The sequence below is a fragment of the Hyla sarda genome, chromosome 9 (assembly GCF_029499605.1).
Source record: "Hyla sarda isolate aHylSar1 chromosome 9, aHylSar1.hap1, whole genome shotgun sequence".
NCBI classification, from domain to species: Eukaryota; Metazoa; Chordata; class Amphibia; order Anura; family Hylidae; genus Hyla; species Hyla sarda.
This window is the reverse complement of record NC_079197.1, coordinates 7465006-7484978: the sequence shown is the minus strand read 5'-3', so window position 1 is coordinate 7484978 and position 19973 is coordinate 7465006. Positions and strand designations below refer to the sequence as shown.

Sequence of the window (19973 nt, the reverse complement as noted above, 5' to 3'; positions counted from 1 at the left end):
CAGCCACCTTGCTGTATTCTAGGGAGAGCCCCAACTATTCTGTTTCCTTTCCTTTTAAACTCACCTCCCCTTTCTGCTTCCTCATTAATTAGGCCACAGGTGGAGGGCTAGCTAGGGAAATACACCCTTGCTACAGTGTCACAATATTTGTGTGTATATATAGATATATATATATATATATATATATATATATATATATATATATAAAATGTTCCAGCAAAACTTCAGAACCACTGGAGATATTTCGATTAAACTTGATCCATGTTTCTTATATATCAAATAAATATAAAGTAGAGTTTAACGATGTCCTGATTAATACCAAAAAGTGATGTAGGAGAGAAGATTATTGCGGGCTGAGAGAGGAGTGAGAGGGAAAGACGACATCAATGCGGGGGTGGGGGGGGGGGGCAGGGAGAGAGTATGGCAGGGCTGTTGCAGAGAAGTCAAGCAGCCTATTACTTTCGGCGCTTCTGGAGACTGGGTAAACTGGGTGGCACTAAGTAGTCATGCCATCCAGCTTTCCCAGTCTCCTGAAGAGCTCCAATATGTATGCTTTACCAGACAGATATTCTTTTCAGGAGACTGGGAAAGCTGGGTGGCAGGAAGTATAGAGGACAGGGCTCACTCCCTGTCTCCTGAAGAGATTATTTGTCTGGTGAAGCCGCCATATTGGAGATCTTCAGGAGACTGCGAGATCACTGTTACCTGGACAACGCCAAGGACATGATAAATAAAAGTGCTGAACATACTGTATTACATAGTGCGATACAATAATAGAACACAAAATACACAACTTCATAACAGGGTGGAGAGGAGGACACCCCAGAGAGTAATACAATACCACAAACCATAATAATAAAATACACCGTAATGTTGTTTAGCGCACAAAATAAACGTAATTAATGTTTATAGAGCCATAAACTTCTACAGCTCTTCACATAATCCTGGGATGACACATTGTAACGACAGAAGAGACAAATGAAACTATAGTTTACACCATACATGCGGTATAAGCCCTGGCCATAAGAGCTCACACTATAATACCGTAATATAATGTAGAATAAACCGTGCTATAATAGAGCGTCAGAAAATGCTACAAGAGAGAAGATGCCGAAACAGATCAGCGTAATGTACACTATAATAAATACTGATGCGGATTTCTATATAATAATAATTAAAATAATAATAATAACAACAATATTAATAATAATAATAATAATAATCCTAACAATACAAATAAAATAATAATATTAAATAATAATAATAATAATGATAATAATAATGATAATAATAACAGCAACACTAATAATGATAAAATAATAATGATAATAATAATAATAAAAAATTATAATTCTAACAATACAAATAAAATAATAATAATAATAACACTAATAATGATAAAATAATAATGATAATAATAATAATAATAATAAAATAATAATACTGAAAATACAAATAAAATAATAATAATAAAAATAAAATAATAATGATAATAATAACACTAATAATGATAAAATAATAATGATAATAATAATAAAATAATAATTCTAACAATACAAATAAAATAATAATATTAATGATAATAATAACACTAATAATGATAAAATAATAATGATAATAATAATAATAATAATACCGAAAATACAAATAAAATAATAATAATAATAATAATAATAATAATAATAATAAAATAATAATGATAATAATAACACTAATAATGATAAAATAATAATGATAATAATAATAAAATAATAATTCTAACAATACAAATAAAATAATAATATTAATGATAATAATAACACTAATAATGATAAAATAATAATGATAATAATAATAATAATAATACCGAAAATACAAATAAAATAATAATAATAATAATAATAATAAAATAATAATGATAATAATAACACTAGTAATGATAAAATAATAATGTTAATAATAATAATAAATTATAGACTAATAAAATGATATCGTGATATTATACTATTTTTTACTTTTTTTTTTTTTTTTACATGCCTTGGATGTCGCCTTTCGCACCTTCTTACGTTTAATAACATTTACTTTACTGGAGTACTCGCGTTGCGCCGATGGAGCCGAGGTGAGAACAAGAACAAGCGGAACGGATGAGGATAAATTCGTTTTGTGTTGGTTTTAGATTGTACATTGCCCTGAGGAGAACGACGCCACGAGGTGTGAAAAGCCGCTCGGATCCTGTTCCATAACATATGCGCCAAATACCACGATGCAATATACAGCTATTTATGTAGCAATTTTAATATTAACTCAGATGAGGAGAAATGAAGACGTTCACAGTCACTACATTGGGCTGAGACTGTTTTCTATTTATCTTTCATAAAGTTAGTGTTCCTCTATTTGTTACCCCCTAGGGGATAGACTAAACCCCTTATGGGAGCTGAGAGCAAAGTGCAGGGATGAGACCTCTCCACATTGGGATTCCTTGAAACAGCTTTAAAGGGGTACTCCCGTGGAAAACTTATTGTTTTTTTAAATTACTTCTATTAAAAAATCTTAATCCTTCCAGTACTTATTAGGGGCTGTATACTAAAGAGAAATCCAAAAAAGAAATGCATTCCCTCTGATGTCATGGCCACAGTGCTCTCTGCTGACCTCTGCTGTCCATTTTAGGAACTGTCCAGAGCAGCATATGTTTGCTATGGGGATTTTCTCCTGCTCTGGACAGTTCCTAAAATGGACAGCAGAGGTCAGCAGAGAGCACTGTGGTAATGACATCAGAGGAAATGCATTGGTGGCAAATGGGAAAAGCAGGGTGGCAAATGGGAAAGCATGGTGGCTAATGGGAAAAGCATGTTGGCTAATGGGAAAAGCAGGGTGGCAAATTGAAAAAGCAGGGTGGCAAATGGGAAAAGCGGAATGGCAAACGGGAAAGCAGGGTGGCAAATGCAAAATCTATGGGCGGTATTTATGGGCAGTATCTATGTGCACCGGGCTGGAGTGTAGGGCCATTTTCACACTACAGAATTTCCAGAGTGGAGTTTTGCTTTAAAAATTCTACTCAGAAATTCCGTTGCAGCAGAATCCCGCTGCACAGTGCACACTGCAGAATTTCAGCGGAGGCCTTTCTGCCACTTAAATTCCGCCCCCGAAAGAATGATCAGAAATGTTTCCTGTCCGAAATTATCATAGAGTGAATGGGACCTTACAGGGCTGGTGCAAGGATTTTTGCCACCCTAGGCAAAGGTTATTTCACTGCCCATTGGCTCCGCCCTTTAACATGCCCCCTTACTACTGAGGTGACACACTGTAACAAACCTCCTCCTCATGTAATCTCCTTACTACTGAGGTGACACACTGTAACAAACCTCCTCCTCATGTAATCTCCTTACTACTGAGGTGACACACTGTAACAAACCTCCTCCTCATATAATCTCCTTACTACTGGGGTGACACACTGTAACAAACCTCCTCCTCATGTATTCTCCTTACTACTGGGGTGACACACTGTAACAAACCTCCTCCTCATGTATTCTCCTTACTACTGGGGTGACACACTGTAACAAACCTCCTTCTCATGTAATCCCCTTACTACTGGGGTGACACACTGTAACAAACCTCCTCCTCATGTATTCTCCTTGCTACTGGGGTGACACACTGTAACAGACCTCCACCTCATGTAATATCCTTATTTCTGGGGTGACACACTGTAACAAACCCCCTCCTCCTCATGTAATCTCCTTACTACTGGGGTGACACACTGTAACAAACCTCCTCCTCCTCATGTAATCTCCTTACTACTGGGGTGACACACTGTAACAAACCTCCTCCTCATGTAATATCCTTACTACTGGGGTGACACACTGTAACAAACCTCCTCCTCATGTAATCCCCTTACTACTGGGGTGACACACTGTAACAAACCTCCTCCTCATGTAATCTCCTTACTACTGGGGTGACACACTGTAACAAACCTCCTCCTCATGTAATCTTCTTATTACTGGGGTGACACACTGTAACAAACCTCCTCATGTAATCTCCTTACTACTGGGGTGACACACTGTAACAAACCTCCTCCCCATGATATATCCTTACTACTGGGGTGACACACTGTAACAAACCTCCTCCTCATGTAATTTCCTTACTAATGGGGTGACACACTGTAACAAACCTCCTCCTCATGTAATCACCTTACTACTGGGGTGACACACTGTAACAAACCTCCTCCTCATGTAATCTCCTTACTACTGGGGTGACACACTGTAACAAACCTCCTCCTCATGTAATCTCCTTACTACTGAGGTGACACACTGTAACAAACCTCCTCCTCATATAATCTCCTTACTACTGGGGTGACACACTGTAACAAACCTCCTCCTCATGTATTCTCCTTACTACTGGGGTGACACACTGTAAAAAACCTCCTCCTCATTTATTCTCCTTACTACTGGGGTGACACACTGTAACAAACCTCCTTCTCATGTAATCCCCTTACTACTGGGGTGACACACTGTAGCAAACCTCCTCCTCATGTATTCTCCTTGCTACTGGGGTGACACACTGTAACAGACCTCCACCTCATGTAATATCCTTACTTCTGGGGTGACACACTGTAACAAACCCCCTCCTCCTCATGTAATCTCCTTACTACTGGGGTGACACACTGTAACAAACCTCCTCCTCCTCATGTAATCTCCTTACTACTGGGGTGACACACTGTAACAAACCTCCTCCTCATGTAATATCCTTACTACTGGGGTGACACACTGTAACAAACCTCCTCCTCATGTAATCCCCTTACTACTGGGGTGACACACTGTAACAAACCTCCTCCTCATGTAATTTCCTTACTACTGGGGTGACACACTGTAACAAACCTCCTCCTCATGTAATCTTCTTACTACTGGGGTGACACACTGTAACAAACCTCCTCATGTAATCTCCTTACCACTGGGGTGACACACTGTAACAAACCTCCTCCCCATGATATATCCTTACTACTGGGGTGACACACTGTAACAAACCCCCTCCTCCTCATGTAATCTCCTTACTACTGGGGTGACACACTGTAACAAACCTCCTCCTCATGTAATTTCCTTACTAATGGGGTGACACACTGTAACAAACCTCCTCCTCATGTAATCACCTTACTACTGGGGTGACACACTGTAACAAACCTCCTCCTCATGTAATCTCCTTACTACTGGGGTGACACTGTAACAAATCCCCTCTTCACGCGGCGGTGGTTCTGGCTGGGGGCTTCAGAGGAGAGTTGGGTGATTCAGATGCTGGCTGGTTACCACCTTTCATGCAGCAGGCAGAGCGGCTCCCCCATTAAGAGGGCGCTCTAGGCGGCTGCCTATTTTGCTTATAGGTAGAACCGGCCCCGGGCCTTATGGACTTGTTCATACTGTGAATATTCTGCTGCGGAGTTCCACTTGCCCATTGTTTTCCCATTATGCATACTGCAGAATTGCCGCAGTGGAATTCTGCCTGCAGAATGGACGCCCACCCAAAAAAAAAAAAAAAACAAGTTGACTGGGCAAAATTTACCTGCGGGTTCCCACGGAAGAATCCCGCCGGAAATTCAGCCGAAATTTACTGCCCATTGATTTCGATGGGAATTCGCAGTCCCATTCACACAGCTGAATTTCCACAGCATTCTGCCGGACTGCATTGTGGTCTGTAAGTTGACGCACGTCCGCGCAGTTGTATCCCGAATGTTATATCCAGCTGTTGCAAGACAACAACTCCCAGCCGTTGGCTGTCCAGGCATACTGGGAGTTGTAGTTTTGCAACAGCTGGAGTCACACTGTTTGGAAAACACTGACCTAGGCCAAAGTGCTGCTTCTAGTCTTCAGATCCAAGAAGGAGTTTTGTCAAAATTACAGGAACACCAAGCTGGACAAGGGCCCCTCTGCATACACATAATCGTGGAGCTGTAAAAAAATTGTTACGGCTTTTGCATCAAAAACCATGCGGTTTGGGCCCTTGTGAACATACCCCTGTGTTTTCCTATTATCAGCAACTTCACTGCAATACTAGGTCTAAGGCAGTGTTTCCTAACCAGGGTGCCTCCAGCTGTTGCAAAACCACAACTCCCAGAATGCCTGGACAGCCAAAAACTGTCGGGCATGCTGGGAGCTGTAGTTTTAAAGAGGTACTCCGGTGGAAAACAATTGATTTAAAATAAACTGGTGCCAGAAAATTAAACAGATTTGGAAATTACTTCTTAATCCTTCCAGTTCTTATCAGCTGCTGTATGCTCCACAGGAAGTTGTGTGGTTCTTTCCAGTCTGACCAAAGTGCTCTCTGCTGAAACAGACAGAATGGCACACAGGAAAACAAGGTGGCCAACGGGAAAGTAGGGTGGCAAACGGAAAAGCAGGGTGACAACTGGTATGGCCACCATTACACCTACCACAGTGTAGGGATAAATACCCAATAACTAATCAATGATCCATCTCCTTATTCTAGTATCACGACCAGGAAGATTCTGGAAGAACTGGGCGCCATCCACCATCAGTTGTCGTCACCAGATTTTCTGCAGGTTGTTGCGAATTTTTTTTCTTGCAAACTTTTCTGCATTTCATATAAAATAACTGGGAACGTTCCGGGCTCTTACCTTGTTAGGTGACGCCTGATATATATTCTCCGTCCCCACTAAACTGAGTATAAGAGCCACGATCCCGGACACGATGGAGATGCAGATCAGACATCCTACCGCCAAACCCTTACGGTTCCTGCACATGACAGCATCGACCTGCAAAAGACGTGGGCGCAAAACCGTATAAACCGCACTAAAGCGTAAGCGTCTGCTCAAATAGATGTAATAGATAACATGGACAAGAAGAATAAAGAATATTGTAGACAATTATAATAGGTGCAGAGTTGGCTTTAGAGCAGTGGTCTGAAAAGTGTGGACCTCCGGATGATGGCAAACGGTAAGCAGGGTGGCAAACAGAAAAGCAGGATGGAAAATGGGAAAACGGGGCAAACAGAAAAACAGGGTGGTCAATGGGAAAGCAGGGTGGCAAACAGGAAAGCAGGATGGCAAATGGTAAGCAGGATGGCAGACGGGAAAGCAGGGTGGCAAACAGGAAAGCAGGATGGCAAACAGTAAGCAGGATGGCAAACAGGAAAGCAGGGTGGCAAACAGGAAAGCAGGATGGCAAACAGGAAAGCAGGGTGGCAAACAGGAAAGCAGGATGGCAAACAGGAAAGCAGGGTGGCAAACAGGAAAGCAGGAGGGCAAACGGGAAAAGCAGGGTGGCAAACAGTAAAGCAGGATGGCAAACGGGAAAAGCAGGGTGGCAAATGGGAAAGCAGGATGGCAAACGGGAAAAGCAGGGTGGCAAACGGGAAAGCAGGATGGCAAACAGTAAGCAGGATGGCAAACAGGAAAGCAGGATGGCAAACGGGATAGGCAGGGTGGCAAACTGGAAAACAGGGTGGCAAACGGTAAGCAGGATGGCAAACGGGAAAGCAGGGTGGCAAACAGGAAAGCAAAGTGGTAAACGGTAAGCAGGATGGCGAATGGGAAAGCAGGGTGGCAAACAGGAAAAGCAGGGTGGCAAACAGGAAAGCAGGATGGCAAACGGTAAGCAGGATGACAAACGGGAAAGCAGGGTGGCAAACAGGAAAGCAGGATGGCAAACAGGAAAGCAGGGTGGCAAACAGGAAAGCAGGAGGGCAAACGGGAAAAGCAGGGTGGCAAACAGTAAAGCAGGATGGCAAACGGGAAAAGCAGGGTGGCAAATGGGAAAGCAGGATGGCAAACGGGAAAAGCAGGGTGGCAAACGGGAAAGCAGGATGGCAAACAGTAAGCAGGATGGCAAACAGGAAAGCAGGATGGCAAACGGGATAGGCAGGGTGGCAAACTGGAAAACAGGGTGGCAAACGGTAAGCAGGATGGCAAACGGGAAAGCAGGGTGGCAAACAGGAAAGCAAAGTGGTAAACGGTAAGCAGGATGGCGAATGGGAAAGCAGGGTGGCAAACAGGAAAAGCAGGGTGGCAAACAGGAAAGCAGGATGGCAAACGGTAAGCAGGATGACAAACGGGAAAGCAGGGTGGCAAACAGGAAAGCAGGATGGCAAACAGGAAAGCAGGATGGCAAACGGGATAGGCAGGGTGGCAAACTGGAAAACAGGGTGGCAAACGGTAAGCAGGATGGCAAACGGGAAAGCAGGGTGGCAAACAGGAAAGCAAAGTGGTAAACGGTAAGCAGGATGGTGAATGGGAAAGCAGGGTGGCAAACAGGAAAAGCAGGGTGGCAAACAGGAAAGCAGGATGGAAAATGGGAAAACAGGGAGCAAACAGAAAAACAGGGTGTTCAATGGGAAAGCAGGGTGGCAAACAGGAAAGCAGGATGGCAAATGGTAAGCAGGATGGCAGACGGGAAAGCAGGGTGGCAAACAGGAAAGCAGGATGGCAAACAGTAAGCAGGATGGCAAACAGGAAAGCAGGGTGGCAAACAGGAAAGCAGGGTGGCAAACAGGAAAGCAGGATGGCAAACAGGAAAGCAGGATGGCAAACAGGAAAGCAGGGTGGCAAACAGGAAAGCAGGATGGCAAACAGGAAAGCAGGATGGCAAACGGTAAGCTGGGTGGCAAACAGAAAAGCAGGATGAAAAATGGGAAAACAGGGGGCAAACAGAAAAACAGCATAGTCAATGAGAAAGCAGGGTGGCAGTCAGTATGGCCAACACTACACCTACCACAGTGTAAAATCAGAAAAAGCAAGGGTTCTGGATTTGTGCTGGGATTGGCTTTACAGCAGTGGTCTCCTAACTGTGGACCTCCAGATGTTGCAAAATAGCATGCTGGGAGTTGTGGTTTTGCAACATCTGGAGGTCCACAGTTTGGAGACCACTGATATACACAACCAGATCTGTTCTGGGAACTTAAAACTTGAATGGTTAGAGAAGCCAAGGAAGCGGAGAAGGGAACCTACCTGTCCTGGGTAACGTCAGCAGGAGAGATCTCCCCACCTCTCCTCTCCGCTGGGGTCAAGGTGCAGTGTATACAGTGTCATTGTGTGTGAGATACAGCAGCAGGTTGACAATCCCTCCCTCCCAGCAGGTATCCAATCCCCTGCAGTAGGACGGGTGCCAACAGGGTTTTACCTGGCACAAGTTTTCAAAACATTGACCTGCCAAGTGGCGCGGTGACACCATTATCGTCTCCTTCCACATCCCCCATGTGCTCAGCTTTAGGGATTTACTTTGCTCATTGTTGACTTTTCCTAACGTTCACAATGTTAGAGACAATAAAGCAGACGGTATCACACATGATAGGCTTAGATACAGTTGCTCAGAAGATCTTAGGCTTAGGGCCCATTCACACTACAGTGAAATCCTGTGCAGACGTTCGGTGTGCAGCCGGCACCGCTCAGACATGCGCCGTCCCCATTGACGCCAATGCACGTCCCAAAGAATAAACACGTTCATCCTTTCCACAAAGTCCGCAATTTGAATGTCCGCTGTGGAAGTTTCGCAGTGTGCGCGGTGCAGCAGAATCCCATTGAAAACAATACATTCTGATTGACCTTCAGCTAATACTCAGCTGCAGCGTTTATTCACAAGAAAGCAGGGTGGTAAACGGGAAAGCAGGATGGCACACAGGGAAGCAGGATTGGAAAACGGGGCAAACAGAAAAGAGGGTGGTCAATGGAAAAGCAGGGTGGCAAACAGAAAAGCAGGGTGGCAAACAGGAAAGCAGGGTGGCAAAGGGGAAAGCAGGGTGGCAAACAGGAAAGCAGGGTGGCAAACAGAGAAGCAGGATGGCACACAGTGAAGAAGGATTGGACAACAGGGCAAACAGAAAAACAGGGTGTCAATGGGAAAGCAGGGTGGCAAACAGAAAAGTAGGGTGGCACACAGAAAAGCAGGGTGGCAAATGGGAAAGCAGGGTGGCAAAAGGCAAGCAGAATGGCCCACAGAGAAGCAGGATTGGAAAACGGGGCAAACAGAAAAGCAGGGTGGCAAACAGAAAAGCAGGGTGGCAAACAGGAAAGCAGGATGGCAAATGGGAAAGCAGGATGGCAAATGGGAAAGCAGGATGGGAAATGGAAAAATGGGGCAAACAGAAAAACAGGGTGGTCAATGGGAAAGCAGGGTGGCAAACAAGAAAGCAGGTTGGTAAACGACATTTTTGAAAAAGAAAAACAAGTGGAAACCTAACACAATATTGAAATCGCAACAATAAAAAAAATAAAACTAAAAACTTCCATGGCTTTATTTACCATTCCGGCACAGTGTGGCCCCTCCCTCCCACACTTCCTGTGTTCTGTCTTGGTCTCTCTGTTACTAGAGACAGACTGAGCCTAACAACAAGCAATGGAAAGCTGACAGCTGAGAAGAAAGACCCCTAGTGGCTAAGACTTTAGAGTCGCTTTTTTTTTATGGGGTAAGGAGTAATATTTGGTAAATGAATTGATTTCCTAAAAAGAGCTCAAGGGGTTAAAGCAAATAGCGGTATGAAAAAAAAGGTATGTAGCAAGTAATAATAATATTAATAATGATAACAATAATAATAATAATTATTATTATTATACATTTTTATTATATATAATAATAATATTATTATTAATACAAAAAATTATAATTATTATTATTTCTACTATAATTATTATTTTTATTACTACTATTATTATTACTACTACTATTATTATTTTTATTACTACTATTATTTTATCTAATATTAAGCATTGATGTGGGTCGATTCTCTCAGTAACGGGAGTGTTGAGAGTCTGTATTAGTACATTATACATCAGGCCCGGCAGGGTTGGCATCACCATGGTGCCCTTGTATTATTGTAAACTTGGCATCCACTAAGGGGTTAAATAAGTTAATTTCTCCTTCTCCCGGCGCAGACAGGACACAGACAATGGCAGAATTGTCCCGAACTTATTATGGTGCAAACAAAATTACGACGTCTCCTATTACAAGTCACACAGCTCATCTGCTGCAGAACCTCCGCGGCCCAATCCACACCGACTCGTCTCGGGGCATTCTGCTCCGGAGTGGGTTTTGTGGCACAAACTGGTTATTTTTAAAGAATGAAGTAGGAAGTGGTGCAGAATTTGATCCCTTACAGTAGTGTTTCCCAACCTGTGTGCCTCCAGCTGTTGCAAAACTACTTCTTCCAGCATGCCCGGACAGCCAGAGGCTGTCCAGGCATGCTGGGAGTTGTAGTTTTGCAACAGCTGGAGGCACACTGGTTGGGAAACACTACCTTATAGGCTGCTCTAGAGTGGTGATGCCCAACTGTTGTAAAACTACAACTCCCAGCATGCCCTGACAGTGCCCAGTGCACAATAGGTCTGAGTTCTTAAACTTGGTCTCTCTCAAGCTTTACGAAACTACAACTCCCAGCTTGCACCGACAGCCTCATATACAATAGGTCAATGTTCTCCAGCCTTACAATACTACAACACCCAACATGCCCTAACAGTCCACCATATACACTAGGTCAGTGTTCCTCAACCTGTGTCTTTCCAAGTTTTCAAAACTACAACTCCCAGCATGCCCTGAAAGCCCCCCCCCCCCATTCACAATAAGTCAGTGCTCCTGAACATGTGGCTCCCCAGCTTTCAAAACTACAACTCCCAGCATGCCCTTACAGCCCCCTCCCCATATACAATAGGTCAGTGTTCCTTAACCAGTGGCTTTATGACACTACAACTCCCAGCATGCCCTGACAGACCCCTCCCCATATACAATAGGTCAGTGTTCCTTAACCAGTGGCTTTATGACACTACAACTCCCAGCATGCCCTGACAGACCCTCATAGACAATAGATTAGTGTTCCTTAATCTGTGACTCTCCAGCTGATACTACAACTCCCAGCATGCCCTGACAGACCCTCATACAGAATAGGTTAGTGTTCCTTAACCTGTGGCTCTCCAGCTGATGCTACAACTCCCAGCATGTTGTAGTTTCCCAATAGTTTGGAGTTTATTGCCATAGACAGTAGATGTTCTGGATGAGCCCCCCCTCCAGCAGTGTAATAGTTGTGGGGTCACCAGTGACTTATGTTGGGGGCACAATGACTCGGATAAGTTACATTTTGTCCTGTTTTTACTATAGATAAAGGTATCTGGCAGCGGCTCATCTTCTCCAGCTTCCATAGAATTAAAAGGGAACTCCGGTGGAAAACTTTTTTTTTTTTAAATCAACGGGTGCCAGAGAGTTAAACAGATTTGTAAATCACTTCTATTAAAAAATCTTAATCCTTCCAGTACTTATTAGGGGCTGTATACTAAAGAGAAATCCAAAAAAGAAATGCATTTCCTGTGATGTCATGACCACAGTGCTCTCTGCTGACCTCTGCTGTCCATTTTAGGAACTGTCCAGAGCAGCATATGTTTGCTATGGGGATTTACTCCTAATCTGGACAGTTCCTAAAATGGACAGCAGAGGTCAGCAGAGAGCACTGTGGTCATGACATCACAGGAAATGCATTTCTTTTTTGGATTTCTCTTTAGTATACAGCCCCTAAAATGTACTGAAAGGATTAAGATTTTTTAATAGAAGTGATTTACAAATCTGTTTAACTTTCTGGCACCAGTTTATAAAAAAAAAAAAAAAAAAGTTTTCCACGGGAGTTCCCCTTTAACACACACTTGTAGCCAAGATGTTTAGGGCAGAATCAGATGCAACATTTTAGGCTGGAGGACACTATAGGGTCTTTAGCTGTCTGGGCATGCTGGGAGTTGTAGTTTAGCAACAGCTGGAGGCACACTGGTTGGGAAACACTGCCATAGAGAATGTGTATTGAGGATGCTGGATTTCTGTGATCTGAATTCCTTCTATGCTGCAAACACTTGGGAGGCTGCAGCGCCACCTAGCAGCACTTTATTATTACTACAGATTTATTTTAGGGGAAATTTTTTTTTAAACAAAAGAGGAGCTCTTAAAGTTACAAAAAATGACAGCCTTTGCATCCATGCGGAGCTTCTGCATTACATATTTGGGCGCTTTTTATTTATTTCTTCCTATGCCTTTGTCCGCCAGGCATTACTGCCTTTAGTTCCAGCGCTTGATATGATAATGATGTTGTCAATGGGACGGTCTCCACCGACAGGGCAAACACTCAGGTCCATGCCCTGTGGAGAACAGTGGTGACCGCCCCCCAACCTTGACAGCTTATGGACATCGTGGCAGTCTATGGACTGGCAAGGGAGTGGTCACCATTTAGCTTAGCTTTATCAATAAATAAATAATTATGTAATTATTTATTTATTAGCTATATATATATATATATATATATATATATATATATATGTTAAAAGTGAGACAGTGACTGTAATGGTCTTCTGGGATTTCTATATTTCCCCAAGGTACTTATGATATCTTGATACTAGGATTGAGGAAGCACAGGGAAAGCTGGGTGAGATATGAGAAATCAAGAAATAATTAAATCCCTGGCAAGATTTAGTTTGCCGGGGGCTTTAGTAAGTGCGTTATCAGGCCTTAATTTTTATGTAATGAAAGCAGCTTAGTAGTGCGCCACTCTAGGTTTTCAGACAAGCCAAGATCAGCACAGGTGCTGAAGACAGCTTGTCACTGGGCTTTTAAACTAGGTGAGAGTTAGTCTTCAGGAGCCGCTTTGAGGAACATGATTCTCTCATGAGAATTTCAATCTGGAGGTTTGCAGTATCAGGGGCTTTAAGCATCACCTGTAGACTTTTACAGGGGAGAGTTGTGGGCATACTCTGTGACCTATACAGAGGTCAGTGTGCAGGAAGGTGGAGCTATGCCTGTTGACCTCTAGGGGACAGTTGTGTGATCATTCTCTATGACCTGTGCAGAGGTCAGTGTGCAGGGAGCAGGAGAAGCTATGACTATTGCCTATTGACTTCTATGGGAGAGTGTTGTGGTCATTCTCTATGACCTGTGCAGAGGTCAGTCTGCAGGGAGTAGGAGGAGCTATGACTATTGCCTATTGACTTCTATGGGAGAGTGTTGTGGTCATTCTCTATGACCTGTGCAGAGGTCAGTGTGCAGGGAGCAGGAAAAAGTAAGACTATTGCCTATTGACTTCTATGGAAGAGTGTTGCGGTCATGCTCTATGACCTTTGCAGAGGTCACCGTGTTAGGAGGGTGAGCTGTGATCATTACCTATTGTGAATGGTGGATCCTGTGTTATCTATTTATAGTTGATGCCTTTCATTATAATCCTTGCTTGTGATAATGATGGTGATGACGTGACCGCTGTGAAGTTGTAGCTGGAGATTTGCAATGGCTGTTGGGTAAAATGGCTTCAGAGACACATCTCATATATCAGGTTTATTATGGAGGGAAGGTCCCGAGCAGGAAATTCCTTCCGCCATATACTAAAAGCGACGATGAAATGAATTGTATTATTTATGTCATTTCAGATTTATAGGAATTCATGTTCTGCCGTCATAAATCAGGTGCCCCCCCCCCCTCATTCCCAGGACAATCAGAACTGGTGTTAAATGTTTACAAGCGCCATAAAACGAAAAACGAAAAGGTTACGCAATGTATCGGAAATGATGAGATCTTACACCATCTGACCTCTGATCATACAGCTGTCTATAAAGTGACTTCAGAAAGATGCCAATGTTGTCCTTTAACTAGTGTTTTCAAATCTGTGTGCCTCCAGCTGTTGAAAAACTACAACTCCCAGCATGCATGGACAGCCGTTGTTTCGCAACAGCTGGAGAGCCACAGGTTGGGGAAGTGCCTCCAGCTGTTGAAAAACTACAACTCCCAGTAGTCGTGTGCGACGTGGACGGTACGTGGGCGATATGATCAATGTTAACGTAACACAGTGAATCCCAGAAACAAATAATAAAGATGCCCATACACCATATACCAGTGTTCCCCAACCAGTGTGCCTCCAGCTGTTGCCAAACTACAACTCCCAGCATGCTTCATGGAGGTTGTTTTGCAACAGCTGGAGAGCCACAGGTTGGGGAAGTGCCTCCAGCTGTTGCAAAACTACAACTCCCAGTATGCCCGGACAGCCGAAGGCTGTCCGGGCATGCTGGGAGTTATAGTTTTGCAACAGCTGGAGGCATACAGATTGAGACACACAGAACTTAATGGGGTACTCAGGTGAAAAACTTTTTTTTTTTTTTTTTTAATCAACTGGTGCCAGAAAGTTAAACAGATTTGTAAATTACTTCCATATAAAAATCTTAATCCTTCCAGTACTTATTAGCTGCTGTATGCCCCACAGGAAGTTATTTTCTTTTTAAATTTATTTTCTGTCTGACCACAGTGCTCTCTGCTGACACCTCTGTCCATGTCAGGAACTATCCAGAGCCGGGGGATGGGGATTTGTTGTTGCTCTGGACAGTTCCTGAGACAGACAGAGGTGTCAGCAGAGAACACTGGGGAACTTCCCTGGAGTATACTGCAGCTGATAAGTACTGGAAGGGTTAAAGTTTTTTTTAATAGGAGTAATTTACCAATCTCTTAAACTTTCAGTTTAACTTTTGGAGTACCCCTTTAAAGTACCGACGATAAAGCCCAGAAATGTTTTTCAGGTGCTTGGATCTGAGCCAAATTATTTTTTTTTAGAAATGAGAAACATTCCCCAACCGCTAGAACCAGGCACAAAGAACATAATAATAATGTAACGCTGTCAAATAAAAATTTGCTCTCCCATACAAAGGAAACCTGAAATATTCTAGTTTCCCACTGTGGAGTGACATTTCCAGGTTCCGTAGCTCATTTTTCAACTTTACTGTGCAGACTGGGACACAGTCTGCAGGGTTGCTTAGATGACTGCTAGATGCAACACTGTACATGCAGTGAAGGAAAAAAATATTAAATTCCCTCATAATCGGTCTATTATTTTAATGGTCGGTTTAGTTGGACAGTGAGAGACATAAGCATTTGACCCCCTATCAATCAGGAAGATTTCTGGCTCCCAGGTGTCTTTTATACAGGTGAAAAGCTGAGATTATGAGCACTCTCCGAAAGAGAACACTCCTAATCTCAGCTTGTTACCTGTATAATAGACACCTGTCTACAGAGTCAATCAATCAGATTTCAAACTTTTCACCATGGCCAAGACCAAAGAGCTGTCCAAGGATGTCATGGACAAGATGATAGACCTACACAAGTCTAGAATGGGCTACAAGACCAAAGAGCTGTCCAAGGATGTGAGGGACAAGATGGTGACCTTAACAAGACTGGAATGGGCTACAAGACCAAAGAGCTGCCCAAGGATGTTAGTGACAAGATGGTAGACCTACACAAGACTGGAATGGGCTACAAGACCAAAGAGCTGCCTAAGGATGTCAGTGACAAGATGGTAGACCTACACAAGACTGGAATGGGCTACAAGACCAAAGAGCTGTCCAAGGATGTCAGGGACAAGATAGTAGACCTACATAAGGCTGGAATGGGCAACAAGACCAAAGAACTTCCCATGGATGTCAGGGACAAGATGGTAGACCTACATAAGGCTGGAATGGGCTACAAGACCAAAGAACTTCCCATGGATGTCAGGGACAAGATGGTAGACCGACACAAGGCTGGAATGGGATACAAGACCAAAGAGCTGTCCAAGGATGTCAGGGACAAGATGGTAGATTTACATAAGGCTGGAATGGGCTACAAGACCAAAGAGCTGTCCAAGGATGTCAGGGACAAGATGGTAGACCTACACATGGATGGAATGGGCTACAAGACCAAAGAACTGTCCAATGATGTCAGGGACAAGATGGTGACCTACACAAGGATGGAATGGGATACAAGACCAAAGAGCTGTTCAAGGATGTCAGGGACAAGATTGTAGATCTACACAAGGCTGGAATGGGCTACAAGACCATCGTCAAGTAACTTGGTGAGAAATTTACAGCAATTGGTGCCAGTATTTACAAATGGAAGTAACACAAAATATCTGTCCATCTCCCTCGGTTGGGGTCTCCATGTAAGATCTCACCTCGTGGAGTCTGAATGATCATGAGAACAGTGAGGAATCAGCCCAGAACTACACGGGAGGATCTTGTCAATGATCTCAAGGCAGCTGGAACCATAGTCACAAGAAAACAATCGGTAACACACTATGCCGTGAGGGACTGAAATCGTGCAGTGTCCGCAAGGTCCCCCTGCTCAAGAACACACAGGGACAGGACCATCTGAAGTTTGCCAATGAACATCTGAATAATTCCGAGGCGTACAGGGTGAGAGTGTTGTGGTCAGAGGAGACAAAACCGAGCTCATTGGCATCAACTCAAATCGCAGTGTTGGAAGGGGAGATGGAATTCTGCCTATGACCCCAAGAACACCATCCCCACTGTCACACATGAAGGTGGAAACTTTGAGGGTGTTTTTATGCTAAGGGGGCAGGACAACTTCACTGCATCAAAGGGATGAAAGATGGGGACATGTACCCTTAAATCTTGGTGAGGACCTCAGACAGGGCATTAAAAATGGACCATGGATGGGTATTCTAGCATGAAAATGACCCAAGACACACGGCCAAGGCAACAAAGAAGGAGAAGAAGAAACACAGTAAGGTCCTAGAATGGCTTAGTCAGTCTCCAGACCTTAATCCCATAGAAAATCTGTGGAGAAGGTTCCAGTTGCCAAACGTCAGCCACAAAACCAGGGGTACTCCGGTGGATTTTTTTTTTTTTTTTTTATCAACTGGTGCCAGAAAGTTAAACAGATTTGTAAATTACTTCTATAAAAAAAAAAAAAATGAATCCTTCCAGTACTTATCAGCTGCTGTATGCTCCACAGGAAGTTGTGTAGTTCTTTCCAATCTGACCACAAACCTCTCCTGCTTCGGACAGTTCCTGACACGGATAGAGGTGTCAGCAGAGAGCACTGTTGTCAGACTGGAAAGAACTACCAACACAACTTCCTGTGGAGCATACAGCAGCTGATAAATATGGTCATTTTTAACTTTCTGGAACCAGTTGAATTGAAAAAAATAAAATATATATATATATATGTATACTTTCCACCGGAGCACCCCTTTAATGACTTGGAGAAGATCTGCAAAGAGAAGCAGGACAGAATCCCCCCCTGAGATGTCTGTAAACCTAGTGGAGACCCCAAGAAACATCCGACCTCTGTGATCGCCAACCAAGTAATAGGTTATGTTTTTCAAAGGGGTCAAATACTTATTTTACTGAGTAAAATGCTAATGAATTCATAACCTATGCGAAATGTGGCTTTTGTTGGCTTTTTTTTTGTTATTCTATTATTCAAATAAACCGACCATTAATATTATAGACCGATAATTTCTTTGTCAGGGGACAAATGTACAGAATCAGCAGGGGGTCAAATACTTTTTTCCTGCACTGTACTGATAACACTCTGTATGATGCCCCCCTGCCACCTCTGGTCCCTGGAGCCTATACATCAGTGGTCTCAAACTGTGGCCCTCCAGATGTTGCAAAACTTTAACTCCTAGCATGGCCGGATAGCCAACGGCTGTCCGGGCATGCTGGGAGTTGAAGTTTTGCAACATCTGGAGGGCCACAGTTTGAGACCACCGCTATACATCATCTCTTCTGCTTTTCTGTCCATTGACCCCTATTTATTGCAGCTGCCATAAAGTACTCACCCTGCTGCAGAGCTGATGTATGCGCTTCCAATATCACCTTGCCCAGTAACATATAATAAATATAATATTATAATTAATTATATATATAAACATATATATATATATATATATATATATATATATATATATATAGATATAGATATAGATATAGATAGATATATCTTATATTTGCATCTTGAGGAGGAGACTTTTGCTTTTTAATACTTTTTCCATCCATCGGTTTCACGTTAAAGAATCTCAATAGCAGAGAAATAAGTACAAAACCGTGAGAAGTTATTTATTGGTGTAAAACCTTAACAGGTTCATTGTAAACATCTGATTTCACGTAATAGGAGCGGTCATTGTGTGCATTCAAGTAACGCTTTCCTTCAATTTGTAAAACTAGCAAAAAATATTTAAAAAAAAGTTTCTTACTGGGCCATATACAAAGCTAAAAAACACAAACTAAAACAGAGAAAAGAGAAACAAAACAAAAAAAAAAAAAAAAAGTTTTTCACCGGAGTACCCCTTTAAAGGGGTAGACATCTTATCCCCTATTCATAGGTTTTGGACCCCCTGCAATCTCTGTGCAGACACCCGGCCTACTGAACTTTATGTTTAGAATGCTGGGTTCGGGAGGGCGTGGTCGTGATGTCGAGCCACGTCTCCTCGTGATGTCACACCACGCCCCTTTAATTCATGTATATGGGAAGGGGGCCTGACAGCTGCCACATGCATTCCCATACATATGAATGGAAGGGGCGTGGCGTGACATTAGGACCACGGCCATAATGTTCAGAATGCCGGGTGTCTGCACGGAGATCACGTGGGGGTCCCAGCGGTGGGGCCCCCGAGATCAGACATCTTATCCCTTATTCTATAGATGTCTAGTACCCCTTTAAGGCCTATGGAGGCTTTCAGGCCAATCAGGCTTTTCTGGTAATTCCGGGAAGAAGGATATGCGAAGAAGCTCTCTGATGATTGGAGTCAATAATTGGCTTGTAAGAAATGTGATAGTGAACGGGACTTAGATATGGAAATGTTGTGTTACCACTTTAGGCCTTTATATTAGCATACCTGTATATAGTGAAACGATTGTCCTCGTGTGGCCATAAACAGGAACAAGTAGGAGCTGCTAGGTGATGGCTAAAAAAGATAGAAGCATGTATGTATTGGATATATATATATATATATATATATATATATATATATACTTCTTAATCTACTAAGAGCCGTAACCCACAATACCCTCTTGGATATACCTGATAGACCTCCGTTTGGGAGTAACACTCTTTGCGGTTCTTATGCGGTATCATAAAGTTTTATAAATATTGATGCCGGCATCTGATATAGTTTCATAAATAATGACTAGAGATGAGCGAACTTACAGTAAATTCGATTCGTCACGAACTTGTCGGCTCGGCAGTTGAAGACTTTTCCTGTGTGAATTAGTTCAGCTT

At 42.9% G+C, this 19973-nt stretch overlaps 1 protein-coding gene across 1 annotated transcript in view; it reads right to left on the bottom strand.

The window, feature by feature from the left end:
• Positions 1-8980, bottom strand: part of LOC130291434 (ectonucleoside triphosphate diphosphohydrolase 8-like) — a 28749-nt gene extending 19769 nt beyond the window's left edge. Inside the window, 2 exon segments of the mRNA XM_056540153.1 lie at positions 6599-6736; positions 8927-8980. Coding sequence (XP_056396128.1) covers positions 6599-6724 — 126 coding nt within the window. The 5' untranslated portion in view covers positions 6725-6736; positions 8927-8980.
• Between the last annotated feature and the right edge of the window lie 10993 nt (positions 8981-19973).